Source organism: Hyperoodon ampullatus (genome assembly GCF_949752795.1).
Source record: "Hyperoodon ampullatus genome assembly, chromosome: 9".
Taxonomy (NCBI): domain Eukaryota; kingdom Metazoa; phylum Chordata; class Mammalia; order Artiodactyla; family Ziphiidae; genus Hyperoodon; species Hyperoodon ampullatus.
Window position 1 is genome coordinate 21,347,880 of NC_136922.1, and position 20,135 is coordinate 21,368,014.

At 37.5% G+C, this 20,135-nt stretch overlaps 1 protein-coding gene across 3 annotated transcripts in view; it reads left to right on the forward strand.

The window, feature by feature from the left end:
- HECW1 (HECT, C2 and WW domain containing E3 ubiquitin protein ligase 1) overlaps positions 1 to 20,135 on the forward strand; it is a gene marked incomplete at both ends in the record, with an annotated part of 620,984 nt that overhangs the window by 430,942 nt on the left and 169,907 nt on the right. For all 3 annotated transcript variants that reach the window (XM_079711607.1, XM_079711606.1, XM_079711608.1), the window contains one exon: positions 19,302 to 19,377. In XM_079711607.1, the coding sequence (XP_079567733.1) occupies positions 19,302 to 19,377 (76 nt within the window). The remainder of the gene's footprint in view (positions 1 to 19,301; positions 19,378 to 20,135) is intronic.

A 20,135-nucleotide genomic window follows, 5' to 3' on the forward strand; every position in this document is an offset into this window, starting at 1 on the left:
GGCTCTAGCCACCACCACTGTGTGCCCTGGTCCCTAGCTGCTGGACCTGGAGAGACTTCTGAAGACCACAATAGCCCTGGCAGCCACAACAGATGCCCCCCCAACAGTGATCAGTGAACCAAAAAGTTGTCAATGCTGTGAACCCCAACAGCCTGGGCCAAAGAGACACTGTGTCCCCCTAGACTCAGAGCTTCCAAAAGCCCCTGCAGTTACCACCCTGCAACACTAGACCTGAGGTCACAGCATGCTCCAGCATGTTCCCACCCACAGGTGAAATTCTTCCCTTACCACAGTTAGTCTATAGAGTCTGGAAGAGATGATTGCTTCTTAAATTGCACAGACCCCTATGCAAGGCTACAGGGATCATGAAGAACCAGGGGAATGTGATTCCACCAAGGGAACACAGTAAACCTCCAAACTGGCCCCAAAGAAACAGAAGTCTAAGAATTACCTGGCCAAAATTTCAAAATGATTGTTCTAAAGATACTCAGATACAAGAGAACATAGATAAGTAATTCAACAATATCAGGAAAACAATACAAGAATAAAGTAAGAAATTTAACAAAGACTTGGAAAACATAAAAAAGAACTAAACCGAAATTTTGGAGTCGATGAATACAATGACTAAACTGAAGAATACAATAGAGAGCAGACTTGACCAAGCAGAAGAAAGAATAAGTGAGCTTGAAGACAGATCAACTGAAATTATCCAGAGGAGCAAGAAGAAAAAAAGAATGAAAAAGAGTGATGAAATCTACATGATCTATGGGATACCATCAAAAGAACCAATTTACAAATTATTAGAGTTCCAGAAGGAGAAGAGAGAGAAAAGGCAGCAGAAAGCTTATTTAAAGAAATAATGGCTGAGAATCCCAAATCTGGGGAGAGATTTGTATTACCAAGTTCATGAAGCTCATCAAACAAAATCAACTTTAAATGATCCTCTCTAAGACACATAATAATAAAACCATCAAAAATCAAAGACAAATTGAATTTTAAAGCAGCAAGAGAAAAACTTGTTAACTTATAAGGGAACACTCATAAGGCTATCAGCAGATTTCTCAGCAGAAACTTTAGAGGCCAGTAGAGAGTGGGATGATATATTCAAAGCACTGAAAGAAAAAAACTGCCAACCAAGAATACTTTACCTGGCAAATCTGTCCTTCAGAAATGAAGGCAAAATAAAGACTTTTACAGGCAAACAAAAACTAAGGGAGTTTATCACCTCTAGACTTGCCTTACAAGAAATGCTTGAAAGGAATTCTTTAAGCTGAAATGAAAACATGTTAATTAGTACCATGAAAACATATGAATATATGCAACACACTGATATGGGTAAGTATATAGTCAGATTCAGAATAGTCTAATACTATAATATAGTGGAGGGTTAACCAGATAACTTTAGGATAAAGGAAAAGGACAAGAGTATTAAAAATAACTGTAGTTACAATAATTTGTTAATGGATACACAATATAAAAAGAGGTAAATTGTGACATCAAAAACATTAAAGACAAGGGGAGTAAAAGGGTAGAGTTTTGTATACAATCAAAGTTTAGTTATCAGCATAAAATAGACGGTTATATCTATAAAATATTTTATGTAAGCCTCACGGTGACCACAAAATAAAAAGTTAAATTGAATTCACAAAAGATAAAGAGAAGCTCAGAGCATACCACTATAGAAAATCATCAATTCACAAAGGAAAGCAGTAAGAGAGGAAGAAAGGAACAAGGGAACTTCAAAATAGCCAGAAAACAGTTCATAAGGTGGCACTAGTAAGTCCTTATCTATCAATAATAACCCTAAATGTAAGTGGATTGGATTCTCCAATCAGAAGACATAGAGTAGGATTTTTTTTTAAGGCACATCTTATGTGGCCAACAAGAGACTTAGCTTTAAGGACACACATAAGCTCAAGATAAAAGAATGGAAAAAGATATTCTATGCAAATGAAGCCAAAAAAGGGCAGGGGTAGCTATAATTATGTCAGACAAAGTAGACTTTAAGCCAAAAACTCTAACAAGATACAAAGAAGGTCATTATATAAAGATGAAAATGCCTATTCATCAAGAAGATACAACAATTATAAATGTATATGTACCCCCAACATTGGAGCCCCAACATATATTAAACAAGTACTAACATATCTGAAGAGAGCAACAGGCAATAATACAATAATAGTAGGAAACTCCAATTCCCTAATTTCAACAATGGATAGGTCATATAGATAGAAAACCAATAAGAAAATGTTGGACTTGAATCATACTTTAGATCAAATAGAACTAATGGACATATATAAAACATCCCATCTAGCAGTAGCAAAATATACATTGTTCTCAAGCACACATGGAATATTCTTCAGGACAGATCATATGATAGACCACAAAGGTAGCTTAGCAAATTTTAAAAGATGGAAATCATACCAAGTATCTCTCTTCCAACCACACAGGTATGGAACTAGAAATCAGTAACAGAGGGAAAGCTGGAAAATTCACAAATACATGGAAATTGAACAACACATTCCTGAACAACCTCTGGATCAAAGGGAAATCAGAAAATACCTTGAGACAAATGAAAATGGAAATATAACATACTAAAATCTATGGGATGCTGCAGATATGGTATATATATATATAATGGAATATTACTCATCCATAAAAAGGAATGAAATTGGGTCACTTGTAGAGATATGGATGGACCTAGAGCCTGTCATACAGAGTGAAGTAAGTCAGAAATAGAAAAACGAATATCATATATTAATGCATATATGTGGAATATAGAAAAATGGTACAGATGAACCTATTGCAGGGCAGGAATAGAGATACAGACATAGAGAATGGATGTGTGGACACAGTGGGAGAAGGGGAGGGTGGGATGGATTGGGAGATTAGGTTTGACATAAATACACTACAATGTGTAAAATAGATAGCAAGTGGGAACCTGCTGTATAGCACAGGGAGCTCAGCTGGGTGCTCTGTGATGATCTAGATGGGGAGGATGGGAGGGAAGTCCAAGAGGGAGAAGATATATGAATACATATAGCTGATTCACTTCATTGTAGAGCAAAAACTAACACAACATTGTAAAGCAATTATACTCCAATAAAAAAAAATCTGTGGGATGCTGCAAAAATGGTTTTAAGTGAGATGGTTATAAAAATAAATGCCTACAGTAAGAAGAAAGAAATATATCAAATAAATAAGCTAAATTTATATTTAAAGGAACTGACCAAAAAAAAGAGCAAACTAAGCCCAAAGTTAGGAGAAAGAAAGATATAACAAAAATCTGAGCATAAGTAAACCAGAGACCAGAAAAACAATAGAAAAGCCTAACAAACTAAAAACTAATTTTTTGAAAAGATAAACAAAACTGAGAAATCTTTAGCTACACTAAGAGAAAAAGAGAGAAGACTCAAAATCAGAAATGAAAGAGGAGACATTACAACTGATACCACAGAAATACAAAGGATAATAAGCCACTACTATGAACAATTTTACACCAACAAATTGGATAACCTAGAAGAAATGGATAAATTCCTAGAAACATACAACCTACTGAAACTGAATCATGAAGAAATAGAAATTCTGAACATATCAATAATGAGTAAGGAGACTGAATCAGTAATTGAAAAACTCCCCAAAGAAAAGCCCAGGACCGGATGATTTATCAATTATTTCAATCAAACATTTAAAGAATTAATGTCAATCCTTTGCAAACTTCAAAAAAAATTGATGAGGAAGGAACAGTTACAAACTAATTTTACAAGACTAGAATTACCATGATACCAAAGCCAAATAAGGACACCACAAGAAAAAAAAGCAAAAAAAAAAAAAACTACAGACCAATATCTCTGATGAATATAGATACAAAAATTCCCAACAAAATATTAGCAAATATAATTCAACTGTACATTAAAAGAATCATACAATATGACCAAGTAGGATTTATCCCTGGGATGCAAATATGCAACAGTATGCAAATCAACATATGCAAACCAATCAATGAGAAACACAAACAGAATGAAAGATAAAAATCAAATGATTATGTCAACAGATGCAGAAAACACATGATGATAAAGAAAATACAGCAAATAGGGCATAGAAGGAACATACCTCAAGGTAATAAAGGCCATATATAACAATCTCAGAGCTAACATCATACTCAATAGTGAAAGGTTGAAGGCTTTTCCTCTAATATCAGGAACAAGACAAAGGTGCCTAGTCTCACCAACTCTATTCAACATAGTACTGGAGTCCTAGCCAGAGTAATCAGGCAAGAAAAAGAAAAGACATACAAATTGTAAAGAAAGAAGTAAAATTGTCTGTTTGCAATAACATGATCTTACATAGAGAAAATTCTAAAGACTATACCAAAAAACTATTCGAACTAGTCAATTAATTCAGTAAAGTTACAGCATACAAGATCAACATACAGAAGTCAACTGTGTTTCTATATATTAACAAAATATATAAAGAAAGCAAAAAATCCCATTCACAGTAGCATCAAGAACAATGAAAAACTTAGAAATGTATTTAACCATGTTATAATTATATATTTCCTTAGTGACCCATCTTTGATTCAGTAAAGTTATTCAGAAAAGAAAAATACATTTAACTAAGGAAGAAAAAGATCTAACTGTACGCTGAAAAGTACTCAATTTTGATGAAAGAAATTAAGACACAAATAAAAGACATTCCATGCTCATGGAGTGAAATAATTAATTTTGTTAAAATGTCCACACTACTGAAAGCCACTTATAGATTCATTGCAATCCCTATCAAAATTCTAATGGCATTTTTCTCAGAAATAGGAAAAAAAATCCTAAAATTTGTATGGAGCCACAGAAGACTCCAAATAGCCAAAGCAATTCTGAGAAAGAACAAAACTGGAGGTATTACGCTTTCTGATTTCAAACTATACTACAAAGCAGTAGTAATCAAGAGTATGGTACTGGCATAAAAATAGAAACAGACCAATGGAACAGAAATGAGAGCTCAGACATAAACCCTTGAGTATACAGTTAACTAATATTAGACAAGGGAGCCAAGAACACTCAGTAGGGAAAGGATGGTGTTTTCAATAAATGGTATTGGGTAAACTAGATAGCCACATGCAGAAGAATGAATTAGACCCCTATCTTACACCACTCACAAAAATTAACTTGAAATGGATTAAAGACTTAAATGAAAGACCTGAAACCATAAAACCCCTCAAAGCATACATAGAGAAAAAGCTCCTTGACATTGGTCTTGGCAATGATATTTTGGATATAACACCACAACAACAAGCCACAAAGTAAAAATTACTAAGTGGGACAATAATAAGTCCCACATACGAAAGAGTTCCATTCTGAGAGCACATCTGTAAAGTCCAGTTGCTTGTAAGTCCAGCAAAGCTAGCCTAGGTACCCAACTAACACAATCAGCTATATGGTACTGTACTGTTTTAGGTTTACAATACTTTTCACACAAATAATACACAAAAAACAAACACAAAAAATAAAGAAAACTTTTTTTTTGGCTGCGCTGCACAGCATGTGGGATCTTATCTCCCCAACTGGGGATCGAACCCACGCCCCTTGCTTTGGAAGCAGGTAGTTTTAACCACTGGACCTCCAGGGACATCCCAAAGGAAAATTTTAATCTTACAGTACAGTACCTTGAAAAGTACATTATTACAGTACAACAGTTGGCATACAGGGGCTGGCATCAAGTGAACAGGCAGGAAGAGTTACTGACTGGAGGAGGGAGAGGAGGTGGGAGATGGTAGAGCTGAAGGATCACCAGCAATAGGAGACGGAGGGCCAGCTGCAATTTCACTCACAACTGACATGGATGGCACAGGTTCTGGTTTCTTGCTGGATTCAATTCTATCTACCCTCTTGAAAAACCGGTCCAGTGATGTCTGGGTAGTAGCTCTATTTTTCTCATTATAGATGACACAGTAGCACTGGATTGCATTCTGAACGGCTGCTGTAACCTTCATGTACCATTCTACATTCAGGCCCTATGCCTCAGAAACTAACAGTGCCTCCTCAAATAAAGAAAATCCCCTTGCTATTTCCTGCATCATGAATCTCTTCCATTCTTCAGTTACTTCTTCCTCTTGTCTCTCTTAGTCCTTTCTCTGGGCTGCCAATTCCATCAGGTCTTCATTAGTAAGCTTCTCATGTTGCACAACAAGGAGTTCAGTGAAGTTGTCCTCTTGCAGATCTAGCTCCAGCTTCTTGCTGAGTGTCACTAAGTTGCTGAAGATCTCTTTGGACTCATCTACCTTCTGAAATCCAGGAAAATCATGAACAAACTGTGGGCAAAGGTTCTTCCAAACCCCATTCACAGTGATGGCCTCACTCCACTCTCGATTATTTTCACTTTTGTTTCCATCATTATCGTTTGGCACTTCTTAGCAGTACCAGCTACATCACTGCTGCTTTGATGCTTGCTTCCAGACATCCTGGGCTTGAAATAAAGATACTGTACTACTGTACCCTATACAATACAGCAAAGTACACAAAGCACAACCACTTGTAGAGGATGCATGCACGTGACAGTGTACGCCAGACACGTGAACTAACTTACGTGATTGGACATGTGAATGCACGTTCGCATCTTTGAAAGTTTGCAACTTTAAGGTTTGTATGTAGGGGACTTACTGTAACCTTATATACTCTTCCGCAGGCCACCAACAGATTATGGGGTTTTTTTACGTAAAAAAAAAGAAAGTATTTTTAATTTCTGCAAGGTGTTTCACTAATGAATACATTGTAATTTATCTAACATTCCCTTATTGATTAACCTTTAATTCCCCCTCCAATCTTTTGCTTTATATAAACAAAGCTACAGTAAATTCACTTTTATACACAGTATTTCACACACAAATAAGTAAAGCTGTGATAAGTTCCTAGACGTGAAATTAATGGTCAATTGCCAGCTTTCTTGGGTGTATGCGTGTGTATCAATTAACATTCTCCCCAATAATGTATGAGGCTACCTGTGTCTCCACACCTTTATTCACTGTACCAGTTAAGAGCCAATTGGACGCCATAACAATTACTTAGAGTTTCATATGAATAATTGTTAAACAGGTATAAAGCTGTTAAGAAAACAAGAGAATCCTAAGGTATCAGGGAGGTAGCAATTGCAAAAAGCAGCCTCCATCTGTAAGGCGGGAGGAGCAAGTGAAGAGATTGAAATAATCAACTTAGAAGCTTAGAGGAGGGACCTCACAGTATTGAAACGCAGACCTCTTTGGAGGAGGATTTTATTCAGCGGTGCTGTGAGCTTGGAGGAGGGACCCCATGGGCCCGGACATGACTTCTGAGAAGGTTACTGATGCTTCACTGAGATGGAAAAGGTCAGGCTGAATCTTAAAGTGCTGGAAAAAAACCCAAAACTGGATTCAGCTGCTGCAAAGGTGAAGCGTTAACACTGCAAGTGGAAACAGTTGCTGGGCTAACGTGGACCGGCACAGGAAGCAGAGAGGGCGGAGCTAGTCCCTTCTTCCTGTTTCAGCCTCCCTCTTTCACTCTGGCATCTCCTATTGGCAATGCCTGCGCAGGCGCCAGGTGGAAAAGCAGAAACGGGGTGAGCAGTCTCCGCTCCAGCATCACAGTTTAGAAGGGTGGGAATGGAGTCGAAAGACAGCTCAAAACCTGGCAGGTCACGCTGGTAAGTTCTCAAACAATTTGCTCATTGCCAATGTGACTCAGAGCTTGTGAAAACTCAGAGCTTGTAGTCTTGATTAGCATTTTTTCTTATTGGGCCTGAGGTTGAATACCTCTTAATTTTGAGAATTCCTTGATTTTCCTTTCTGTGAACTGCCTTTTGATATGCTTTGTTCATGCTTCTTTTCCTTTGGTCGTCGTTTTTGTTTCTTAGACATGAAAGAAATTGGGCTTTTGAATATAATGTGAGTTGGAAATACTTATGCAGGTTTGTCATTTATCTCTTGATATATGGTGGTTTTTCCATGTATGCATTTTAATTTTTCCCAGAGTTGAGTTTATCAATGTTTTCTTTTGTGACTTCAGGGTTTTTCTTAACCTGTAGGAAGACCTTTTCAACTTGAGATTTTAAAAATGTTCTTCCACTTTTTCCCTAATGCCCTTACGATTTTGGTTTTAAAATTTAAATATTTGGATTTTTTATTATATAATATGAGATATTAATCCAAATCTGTTTCCTTCTTCCGGATTTACTATCCAGATGTCCCAACACCATTTTAATATTAAATAATCCGTATTTTCTCCACTGATTTGAAAATTCACCTTTATTATAATTCCTGTGTGGTTTTTAAAAGCATTTTTGGTCTATTTCTGGACTTTCTAGTCTATTTTGTTGCTATGGCTATTCATGTACTAGTACCACACTGTTTTAATTACTCTAGTTTCATTATACGGTTAAGTATCTTCTATAGCATTTTTTCCTCATTATTTTCCCCTTTTAGAATGTTGTTTGTTCTTGATTTTTCTTTCTCCCATAGGAAAATTTGAGTCGGCTTCTCTAATTTTGAATCCTATGGGTAGTTTCATTGGGATCATATAAAAATAAAGATTAAGAAAGTGTTGAAATTGTTATCATGTTGAAATTGTTATCATGTCAAGAACATGGTATACCTTTCAATATCTTTTTCTTCTTTTGCATATTTCTTCAGTATATCCCCAGGTGCATGTACTACCTTTTTTCTCCTCATTTGCAGTCCTGTGCATCTTGACTTGGTGTCTTCCCACACCCCAGTTTTACCTCCAGTGCATACGGAGGCCACACTTCATATCTTGTGCTCAGAGTTATAGATTATTTTGTGGTTTTATTGAAGATGGAGTTTGCCTTTTTGTTTTTCTTTTCCTTGTTGCTTTTGGGTGATTCATGAGATGATAGGAGGAACAGCTTTTTCTTCTTATTTAAAAGTTGGATGCTATTTCATTTACATGGTCAAATACTCTGGGATACCATCATATTGACTGCAAGAAATCCGGTTTTTATCACCAACTATTTCTGGGAATCTCTGGAATGAGAAATAGTTCACAAATATGCTTGGAATATCATTGCCTCCTCAGCTGGGCCTCTGTCTCTCAGGTACTCAACCATCTGCAGTTAACATTGCTCTATCTCAAAACCAGGTGTTACCCCTTTCACTTATCCCACCTGTTTTCAACCTGGGGTAAATATTTCCCTGGGCATATATGATGGCATTCCCAGGAGTAACAGGAGCAATGATTCCAGATTCTCAGTTCCCATATGTTTGCTTTCCTGAAATTGATCTGCCTGAGAATATGCCAGTGGTCTGTAGGTTCTCTTTTCCAACTTCTCCTTTCACTCTTCCTCTTTCACACATAGTTAAGGAAAGGCATCGGTCTCACCTATTCTAGATCTTATTATGTGCATTGGCTTGGGGGTGGAAAAGCATCTAGGGAGCAGCCAAGCAGGCACTTCAGAATCCTGGTGTTTGCTGAGAAAGTGAGTGGCTGCAGTGATTGCAGTGATTGCCATGTGCAACTCAGGTGGTTCGAATTCTTGGCTCTCATTAGAGCTGAAGGAAGACTTAAAGGGATTGTCAGTGGATAGGCAATTTAAATTAATTTTTACTGATTGATTACTATGTTTTTGTTTTGTACATAGCTTGTAGAGATTTAAAGAAAATGAAGGACATTACTATAATAAAGCTCCTTGTATTTGCACCTACTTCTATATATGAACAGTTGTCTCAAATGCGTACATAAGAAGGAATAAAACTGGTGATAAATTGTCTCACTCTAGTAATAAAAAATGTTCATCTGTGTAGATATAAAATACTTTTTTTTATTACAGTATAGTTAATTTACAATATTGTGTTTCAGGTATATAGCAAAGTGATTCAATTATATATATATTTTTTTTCAGATTATTTTCCATTATAGGTTATTACAAGATATTGAATGTAGTTTCCTGTGCTATACAATAAATCCTTGTTGCTTGTCTACCTTATGTAGTTTGTATCTGTTAATCCCATACTTCTAATTTATTCCTTCCCTCCCTCCCTTTCCCTTTTGGTAACCATAAGTTTACTGTGTCTGTGAGTCTGTTTCTGTTTTATATATACATTCATTTGTATTATTTTTTAAATTTCACATCTAAGTGATATATAATATTTGCCTTTCTTTGCCTGACTTACTTCACTTAGTATGATATTCTCTAGGTCTATCCATGTTGCTGCCAATGGCATTATTACATTCTTTTTTATGGTTGAGTAATATTCCATTGTATATTAGTACACCACATCTTCTTAAACCAATTGTCTGTTGGTGGGCACTTGGTTGTTTCCATGTTTTGGCTGTTGTAAATAGTGCTGCTATGAACAGCGGTGTGCATATATCTTTTCTAATTAAAGTGTGTGTGTTTTTCTGGATATATGCCCAGGAATGGGATTGCTAAATCATGTGGTAACTCTATTTTTCGTTCTTTTAGGAATCTCCACACTGTTTTCCATAGTGATTGCACCAATTTACATTCCTGCCAACAGTGTAGGAGGGTACCCTTTTCTCCACACCCCCTCCAGCATTATTATTTGTAGACATTTTGGTAGTCATTCTGACCAGTGTGAGGTGATACTTCATTGTGGTTTTGATATAAATTTCTCTAATAATTAGCCATGTTGAGCATCTTTTCCTGTGGTTGTTAGCTATCTGTATGTCTTCTTCGTAAAAATGTATATTTAGGTCTTCTGCCCATTTTTTGATTGTTTGTTTGTTTGTTTGTTATTGAGTTGTATGAGCTCTTTGTATATTTTGGATGCTAACCTTTTGTTGATTTAATCATTTGCAGATACTTTCTCCAATTCCATAGGTTGTCTTTTCATTTTGTTGATGGTTTTCTTTGCTGTGCAAAAGCTTATAAGTTTGATTCAGTCCCATTTGTTTATCATTGCTTTTAATTCTTTTGCCTTGGGAGACTGATCTGAGAAAACATTGCTATGATTTATGTCTGAGAATGTTTTGCCTACATTTTCTCCTAGGAATTTTATGGTGTCATATCTAATATTTAGATCTTTGAACCATTTTAGGTTAATTTATATATTTGGTGTGAGGGAGTGTTCTAATTTCACTGATTTACATGTAGCTGTCCAGCTTTCCCAACACCACTTACTGAAGAGACTGTCCATTTTCTCCATTGTATATTCTTGCCTCCTTTGTCATAGACTAGTTGACCATAGGCGTATGGGTTTATTTCTGGGCTCTTTATTCTGTTCCATTGATCTATATGCCTGTTTTTGTTCCAATGCCACACTGTTTTGATTTCTGTAGTTTTCTATCATTGTCTGAAATCTGGAAGGGTTATGCCTCCAGTTTTGTTCTTTTCCCTCAGTATTGTTTTGACAATTCTGGGTCTTCTATAGTTCCATGTAAATTTTAGGATTATTCTAGTTCTGTGGAAAATGTCATGGGTATTTTAATAGGGGTTGCATTAAATCTGTAGATTGCTTTGGGTAGTATGGCCATTTTAACAATATTAATTCTTCCAATCCAAGAGCATGGGATATCTTTCCATTTCTTTGAATCATCTTCAATTTCCTTTATCAGTGTTTTATAGTTTTCAGCATATAGATCTTTTACCTCTTTGGTTAAGTTTATTCCTAGGTTGTTGGGTTTTTTTAATGTGATTTTAAATGGGATCTTTTTTTTTTAACTTTCTCATTCTGGTATTTCATTGTAAGTGCAAAGAAATGCAACAGATTTCTGTATGTTAATCTTGTATCCTGCTACTCTGCTGAATTTGCTTATCAGTTCTAGTAGTTTTTGTTTGGAGTCTTCAGGGTTTTCTGTATGTAGTATCATGTCATCTGCAAATAATGACAGTTTTATCACTTCCCTTCCAATTTGGATACCTTTTATTTCTTTTTCTTGTCTGATTCCTGTGGCTAGGACTTCCAATACTATGTTGAAGAGAAGTGGTGAGAGTGGGCATCCCTATCTTGTTCCAGATTTTAGCAGGAAGGTTTTCAGCTTTTCACTGCTGAGTATAATATTGGCTGTGGGTTTGTCATAAATGGCTTTTATTACATTGAGATATATTCCCTTTATACTCACTTTGAATTTTATCCAATGGATGTTGAATTTTATCAAATAGTTTGTCTGAATTTTGGATGTTGAATGGATATTGAATTTTATCAAATGGTTTGTCTGCACCTCTTGAGATGGATCAAGAATGGATGTTGAATTTTATCAAATGGTTGAATTTTATCAAATGGTTTGTCTACATCTCTTGAGATGATCATATGGTTTTGTCTCTTCTTTTGTTACTAAGTGTTGTATCACATTGATTTGCCTTATGTCAAACCATCCTTGTGACCCTGGAAAGGATCCAACTTGATCATGGTGTATGGTCCTTTTTATGTATTGTTGGATACAGTTTGCTAATATTTTGTTGAGATTTTTTGCATCTATATTCATCAGAGATGTTGGCCTGTAATTTTCTTTATTTTTAATGTCTTTGGTTTTGGTATCAAGATGATGGTGGCTTCATAGAATGACTTTGGGAGTTTTCCCTCCTCTTCAATCTTCTGGAATAGTTTAAGGATTGACATAAGTTCTTCTTTTAGAATAGTTTGAGAAGGATTGGTATAAGTTTTTCTTTGTATGTTTGGTAGAATTCCCCAGGGAAGCTATTTGGTCCTGGACTTTTGTTTGCAGGGAGTTTTGTTTGTTTGTTCATTTTTTGTTTTGTTTTGTTTTTACAGATTCTATTTTGCTTTGTGATTGGTCTGTTCAAATTATCTGTTTCTTCTTGACTCAAGTATGGCAGGCTATATGTTTCTAGAAATTTGTCCATTTCTTCTAGGTTGTCCAGTTTGTTGTCATAGTAGTCTTTTATGATTTTCTATATTTCTGCAGTATCAGTTATTATTTCTCCTCTTTCATTCCTTATTTTGTTTATTTGGCTCCTCTCTCTTCTTGGTGAGCTTGGCTAGAAGTTTATCAATTTTTTTTGTCTATTCAAAAAAGCAGCTCTTGGTTTTATTGATCTTTTCCATTTTTTAAATTTCTATTTTATTTATTTCCTCTCTGATCTTTATTATTTCCTTCCTACTGCTGACTTTGAGTTTTGTTTGTTCTTTTTCCTGTTCTTTCAGGTGTTAGGTTAGGTTGTTTATTTGAGATTTTTCTTGAGGAAGGCCTCAAGATTGTTTCTTGAGGAAGGACTGTATCGCTATGAAGTTGCCTCTTAGAACTGCTTTTGCTGCATCCCATAAATTTTGTAGGGTTGTGTTTTCATTATCATTTGTCTCAAGGTATTTTCTGATTTCCTCCTTGATTTCATTGTTGATCCGTTGGTTTTTTAATAACATACTGTTTAGTCTCCATGTGATTGTGGGTTTTTTTCCTCTTTTTCTTTCTGCGGTTGATTTCTAGTTTCATACCATTGTTGTCAGAAAAGATGCTTGAAATAATTTCTATCCTCTTAAATTTGTTGAAGCTTGTTTTGTGTCCTAGTATCTGGTCAATCCTAGAAAATGTTCCATGTGCACTTGAAAAGAATTTGTATTTTGAGTTTTTTGGATGTAGTGTCCTGCAGATATCAATAAGTCCAATGGCTCTGTTGTGTCTTCTAGGATCTCTGTTGCCTTATTGATTTTCTCTTTGGAAGATCTGTCCATTGATGTCAGAGGAGTATTAAAGTCTCCTACTATAATTGTATTCCTGTCAGTTTCTCCCTTTACGTCTGCTAGTATTTGTTTTATATATCTAGGTTCTCCTGTACTGGGTGCATATATGTTAACAAGTATAATATCCTCTTCTTGTATTGATCCCTTTATCATTATAGAGTGTCCTTCTTTGTCTTTCTTTCCAAACTTTGTTTTAGAGTCGATTTTGTCTGATGTGAGTGTTGCTACCTCTGCTATCTTGTTGTTTATATTTGCATGAAATATCTTTTTCTATCTCCACTTTCAATCTATCTGTGTCTTTTGGCCTAAAGTGGATCTCCTGTAGGCAGCATATTGTAGGTTCTTAGTTTGTTTATCCAGTCTACCATTCTGTGTCTTTTGATTGGGGTATTTAGTCCATTGACATTTAAAGATATTATTGATAAGTATGTATTTATTGCCATTTTAAACCTTGTTTTCCAGTTGATTTTGTAGTTCTTCCTTGTTCTTCTTTGAACGAAATTTTGTTCTTTTCATTTTTCCTTTTGTGGTTTGATGGTTTTCTTTTGTATTAAGCTTGAGTTCCTTTCTTTTTTATTTTTGTGAATCTATTGTATATTTTTGATTTGTGGTTACCTTGGTTTTCAAGTGTAACCCATAGCTATATCTACTTGATTAGACTGATAGTCATGTAAGTTCAAACACGTTTTTTTAAAATCCATATTTTTTAACTCCCTTCTCCCACAGTCTGTGGTTTTGATGCCCTATTTTACATCTTCATGTTTATCCTTTTACTATTTATTGAGGTTATGATCACTTTTACAAAAATGTTTTTTTTTTAATCTATGTACTGGCTTATTTAAGTGATCTTTTGTCCTTTTATTTATTTGCCTTTCCTATTGTGATTTTTCCCTTTCCTATAGATTTTTGCTTCTTTTCAATTTAGAGAAGACCTTTCAATATTTCTTTCATGATAGGTTTAGTATTACTGTATTTTTTAGTTTTTGCTTGTCTGAGAAATTCTTCTTCTCTCCTTCTATTCTGAATGATAATCTTGCTGGGTAGAGTACCCTAGGTTGCAGGTTTTTCCCTTTCAGGACTTTGAATATATCATGCTACCCCCTTCTGGCCTGCAAAGTTTCTGTAGAGAAATCAACTGATAGGCTTATGGGGGTTTCCTTGTAACTGACGCTTTGTTTTTCTCTTGGTGCTCCTCTCTTTATATTTAACTTTTGCCATTTTAATTATGATATGTCTTAATGTGGGTTTGTTCGTGGATACCTGTTTCCTTCTTTAGGTTTGGGAAGTTTTCAGCCATAATTTCTTCAAATACATTTTTTCATTTTCTATCCCCTTCTCTCTTTCTTCTCCTTCTCAAACCTGTATTATGTGTAAGTTGGCACACTTCATATTATCCCATAGATCTTGTTCATTGCTTTCATTTTTTCATTTGTCTTTCTGTCTGCTGTTCTGCTTGAGTGATTTCCATTATTCTGTCTTCCAGATCACCTATTCATTATTATGCACTATTTAGTCAGCTGTTCATTGCTTTTAGATCAGTTTTTATCTTGGCAATTGAGTTATCTAATATTGATTGGTTCCTCTTTATAGTTTCTAGTTCATTGTTACAGCGATCTGCATTTCTATTGGTAATATTTATTAATTCCTTTAGTGTTTCTGTTACTTCCTTTTTCAACTTGGGCTCCAGTAGCCTGGAGAGGTATTTCATTTTTGTTTTTTCAGGGGATTTTTCTTGTTCTTTTAATTGGGAGTAGTTCCTCTGCTTTTTCATTTCTCTGTCTCTATGAAGTTAAGAGAAATAGTTATCTATTGTGGTCTTGAAGTGCTGTTTTTATGTGGGAGCATCCCTGTGTAGATTGTGTCAGTCCAATATTTTTGGGAGCATCCCTGTGTAGATTGTGTCAGTCCAATATTTTTGGTGTGAGGGCTATTTCCTCAGTGTGCTGACCATTATCCCCTTGATAGGAGGTGTGATTCATGTGGTATCCAGAGCTGCAGATATTGGGTGGGTCCTCCTCTTTGCTGCATGGCTGTCACAGCCTTGTCAGGGGCAGGGTCTGCTCCCTAGTTGTTGGAGTAGAAGCCCTGAGGGTTGGGTTTCATAAGGTTCCATTGCTGTATGTCCTATGTCCCCAAGGAGGTGAGCACAGAATCCATTGAGGCCCATGTGGTCACAGCAAACCTATGCAGTGCCCATGCAGGTATCTGAGGTTTTGCGCATAAGCAGCCCAAGGTCACATCCGTTTCTCTGTTGTATTCATCCCAGACCCTAGTGCTAGGCTGGCAGTGGGGCCGGGGCATTGTGACTGCAGGAATTGAGGTGGTTGTGCTGCTACCTGGGACCCGGGCTGCCTCTATGGTAGGGCTCTCCCTGGACCTTTTCACCGAGATCTGGCTCCAACCTGCCATGTGAGGAGTGCACCCACCAGGAAACGAACCTCTGCATACTCCTCCCCAGGGGCTGCCCACCAGGGAAACTGACATCTGAGTCCATTATCAGCCTTCCACAAAGCCCACCAACAGTCAGAGTCGCACTTTGCGACTGACAGTGGGGCTTCATTGGCGGACCCGTGCCCCACCCGGCACCACTCTGATAGTAGGGCTCCAATGGTGAATGCACATCCTATCTCAAGTGCACTAACCATGGCAGCCTGGACCACACTCCAGGCCCTCTAGGCTGTCTCCGCGCAACTAGACCAAGTCCTCTCCCAGGGTTCTTCCACCCGAGTTTTAGTGCCTAGCTGATGCGTGTACTAGCAGCCCCACTCAGCATGCATTTTGGGCTGGGAGGTACAGAGAGGTGGCAGCCATCAACACCAGTCTCTCTCTGCCCTTATTGCTAGCAAGCCAGCACACAGACACTCCTTGCAAGTGGAGTACAGGCTCCTCCAGCTTCCTATCTGTCCCAGCAGACCTCCCAGCAGACAGGGATTTCTCAGAGCAAGAGCCTTCCTGTGCGGACACTCCCTCCTTCACAGATCCCTTCCAGGACCACCAGTCCCATCCTGATGCCTTTTATTTTTATCCTACCCAGCTACATGGGGATCTTTCTTGCAGCTTTGGTTGTATAAGGGATCTTCTACCAGTTTCCAGTTGGTTTTCTGTGAGAATTGTTCTGCATGTAGATGTAATTTTCACTGTGCTTGTGGGGGAGGTGAGCCCCACACACTCCTGCTCCACCCTCTTGATCCCCCCTTCCCAGAAGATTCAGCCTTGAATCTGTTAAACCATTTTCCAAGTAGGCTTGGTTGTGGAAATAAGTTGTGTGCAAAACACGGTGACACTGTGCACTGCGTCTAAGAGGGGACATCAAGACCCAGTGCCCAGTGCTTGGAATAACAACTGGGCATCAGACAGGCTGAAAAGCCAAGGGAATGTGCAGCCCTGAGAAGATGAGCAATTCCCTGATGTTCCCCTCAGTCTTAGGTTGTTCCAGGGTGAGACTATTTTTCCTGAGTTTTCACACCATTTTCACAGTCAGTAAATGGTAGAGCATATCTCTGTAATGCAGCAGATTTCTGAACCTCAGACCAGCCTCTGGAACTCATCTTGAGCAAAAAGCCAGGATGCAAAACCTTCTCAAACATCTTTACTTCCTGGAAAATGTTTATCATCTGTTGCCTCCCCCTTTGTATCATCAGTCTGGCGCTGAGATGACTTGATAAATAATGTTAGCAAAAAGCCATGAGTTAGGGAAATGTTTATGAAGTTTTAAATGTGTGTCTCCCCTCTGAACTTAGTAGCTTCTGAAAAATATACATTATCTTTTTGTCTACAGGCTTGTTTTGATGCAATAAATATGAAGGACCTTTTTGTAAATGCCTTGAATTTCCAGCAGAAAAATATTTAAATACGAGGGATCAAAATTATGTTTTAAATAAGAAGGAACAGATGTACTATTCTTTGTTATCATTGCAAGTTTAAGCTCATTTAGACTAGCATGAAATGTGCAGTTTAATCCTACCTTTTAAACAGTGTAAAATCAAGGCTCTATTAAAAGTATACTTTTTGTTGTGCCCTCAAGGAATTTATATTCTGAGATGGAACAAGCTAGATGTTGACATCTTTAAACTAGAATTAGGAAGTGTCAATTGTAATTGTCCCACATAGGCAGGTACATCACTGGAAGGGAGTGTGGCCAGCCTGCCCAAGTCTCCCATGACCTTTGCTCAGGCATAGATTTGAAAATGAAGAAAAGTCCTCAACATGAAGGAATTTTGAACCCTGATTAGGCCCATGCACATTGGCCACTTTGAGAGCTAAGAGAGTTGTCCAGCCTGAGGATGCAGTCTCTGTACTGTTGACCTCTGCTGCTCGGGGTCAGCCAGGCAAAGAGCAGAATAAACACAGACTGGGAAGGAGCAGGCTGTCCATTGTGAAGAGGGCTGATACTTCAGCCCAACCAGCATTCTGACTCACCCCATTCCATATGTCACCCACATTTGTTCCCTCTGCTGGGCAGCCCAGCATCCCTGAAATGCCTCCTGCACGTGGGCCTAAAAGCAGACATACTGAGAAGATTGGCACACGAGCTGCAGCCGAGCATGTAGGCCCACCAGGGGCACCTGCTTTATGAGGAGGTGTTCTAATAATCCCTTTGTATTCTTCTTGGGAGAAAGCTGTGAGCCCTAGTGATGCCCGGTCATTACTCCCAGTCTCATATAAGGCAAGATGATGGTCACATCCAGTCACAACTCTTCCAGCATCAAAAATACTGAGAGGCAGTAGAAAGAGAGCAAGCCCACAGAACCTCGAAACAGAGAGACTTTGAGTAAGAGGTCATCGAGTTCTCCATTTTTTGCTTCTTCAGTGCAGATTATCTTCTAAAAAGTGGACACTGTATGGATTTGCTTAATGCTCAGATTTGTATATTATTTTCTGCAAATATATAACATATGCAAAGGTAACTCTGCCTTTGAATAAATACTCAGAATCATTTCTAAGTAAAACTTGCCTAGAAGAGAATGGAAGCAAGGACTCTAGCTGCTTTGATTAATCCATTAACAGATAAATATTGAGCAGTGATGGAAAGTAAAAGATTTTGGCAACCTGGTTTGCAAATATCTACTAGACGAAGATAACCCATGTAACAACTGTGTTCTGAAACATCCCAGGAAGGCAGTTAAATAAAGAGACCTCAGAATAGCTTCTTAATGCCATGCTCGGTCTCCTCCCTAATAAACAGAATTTCCTGGAAATCTCTAGGTAGTAATACAGATCAGAAGGAATGAAGATACAGCAGTTTAACACTATTCTTTGCTAATGGAAACGTATTGTAATTACAACAGTAAACATCTATTGACCTATCATTCTACTGCCTTAGGGTCTGCTTTAATAAATACCTTTTGCAAATTTGAATGTGAAAAGGCCTTGTTTACATAAGTGGTTATAAAGGGGCTCTAATATTAAAGTAATTATTTTTGTTGATTTCCATTTCTCTGAAAAGTACCCCTCATCCCCACTAGCATTTCCCACTCTATTACTGGGAAAGACATTAGGTTGCTAAAAGCTTCTTTTAATCAGTAGTAGCCTAATGAAATCACAATGCTACTGTCTTTGTATTCTGTAGCTACAGAAATAACTGTGATTAAGCATGTTTGTATTGAAGTGTATCTATTTCAATGCTTTCTTTGCTTGTCTCCCATTTTCTGTCTTCTTACAGATTTTTAAAAGTATTGGCTCTGATGAGACTGTGCAAGGGCAAGGAAGTCGGAGGCTGATCAGCTTTTCTCTCTCAGGTATGTATTGCTCATATGAAGGCCTTGTGGAGTGAATAAGAATGTCAGTCAACAGTCAGGAGACCCCTTCAATTTGACTCTTATCTGTAAGTTACTCAACATCTCTGTGCCTCAGTTTCTCCATCTGTAAAACAAAATTTTAAAATATCCGCTCCATTCCCCTGTTGCTAAAAAATATGCACAACCTAAAAGTTGAGAGTTATGTTTTATTTGGTGGGAATTTTTAGGACTTCAAGCCGGGGAGGTAGCATCTCAAGTAATCCCGAGAGAACTGCTTGGAGGAGGCAAGGGTGGGGCTAGGATATATAGGAGTTTTGCAACAAAGGGCAGGTAGTCTGAATGTCAAAAGATTACTGTTAAGTAAAGAAAACCAGATGATCTCAAGTTAAAGCGTTTAGTGCTTTTCTATGTTTGGGAAGATGCAAGAGTCTGCATTCCTTTGATATGCACCTCAGCTATCTGGGGCCAGTATCCTGTGTTTTCATATCCTGAGTTTCCTCAGGGCTCACCAACTCACTATGGGTGGTGGCTGCAGTCGCTGATGACTGTGACATCCTTTGTTTACTGATATGGCAGGAAATATTCCATTTCTCACCCTTTGACCTCATAAGGGTACAAGAGGATTCAATAAGGAATAGATGCATTCCTTAGATGAGGTGAGATGATGAGAAGAGAAGCTGCCATTCTACTTTTCCTTCATGGCTAACTAGCAGTAATTGAGAGTTTATAAAGTGGAGGTAGGGGCAAGAAGCAGCTAG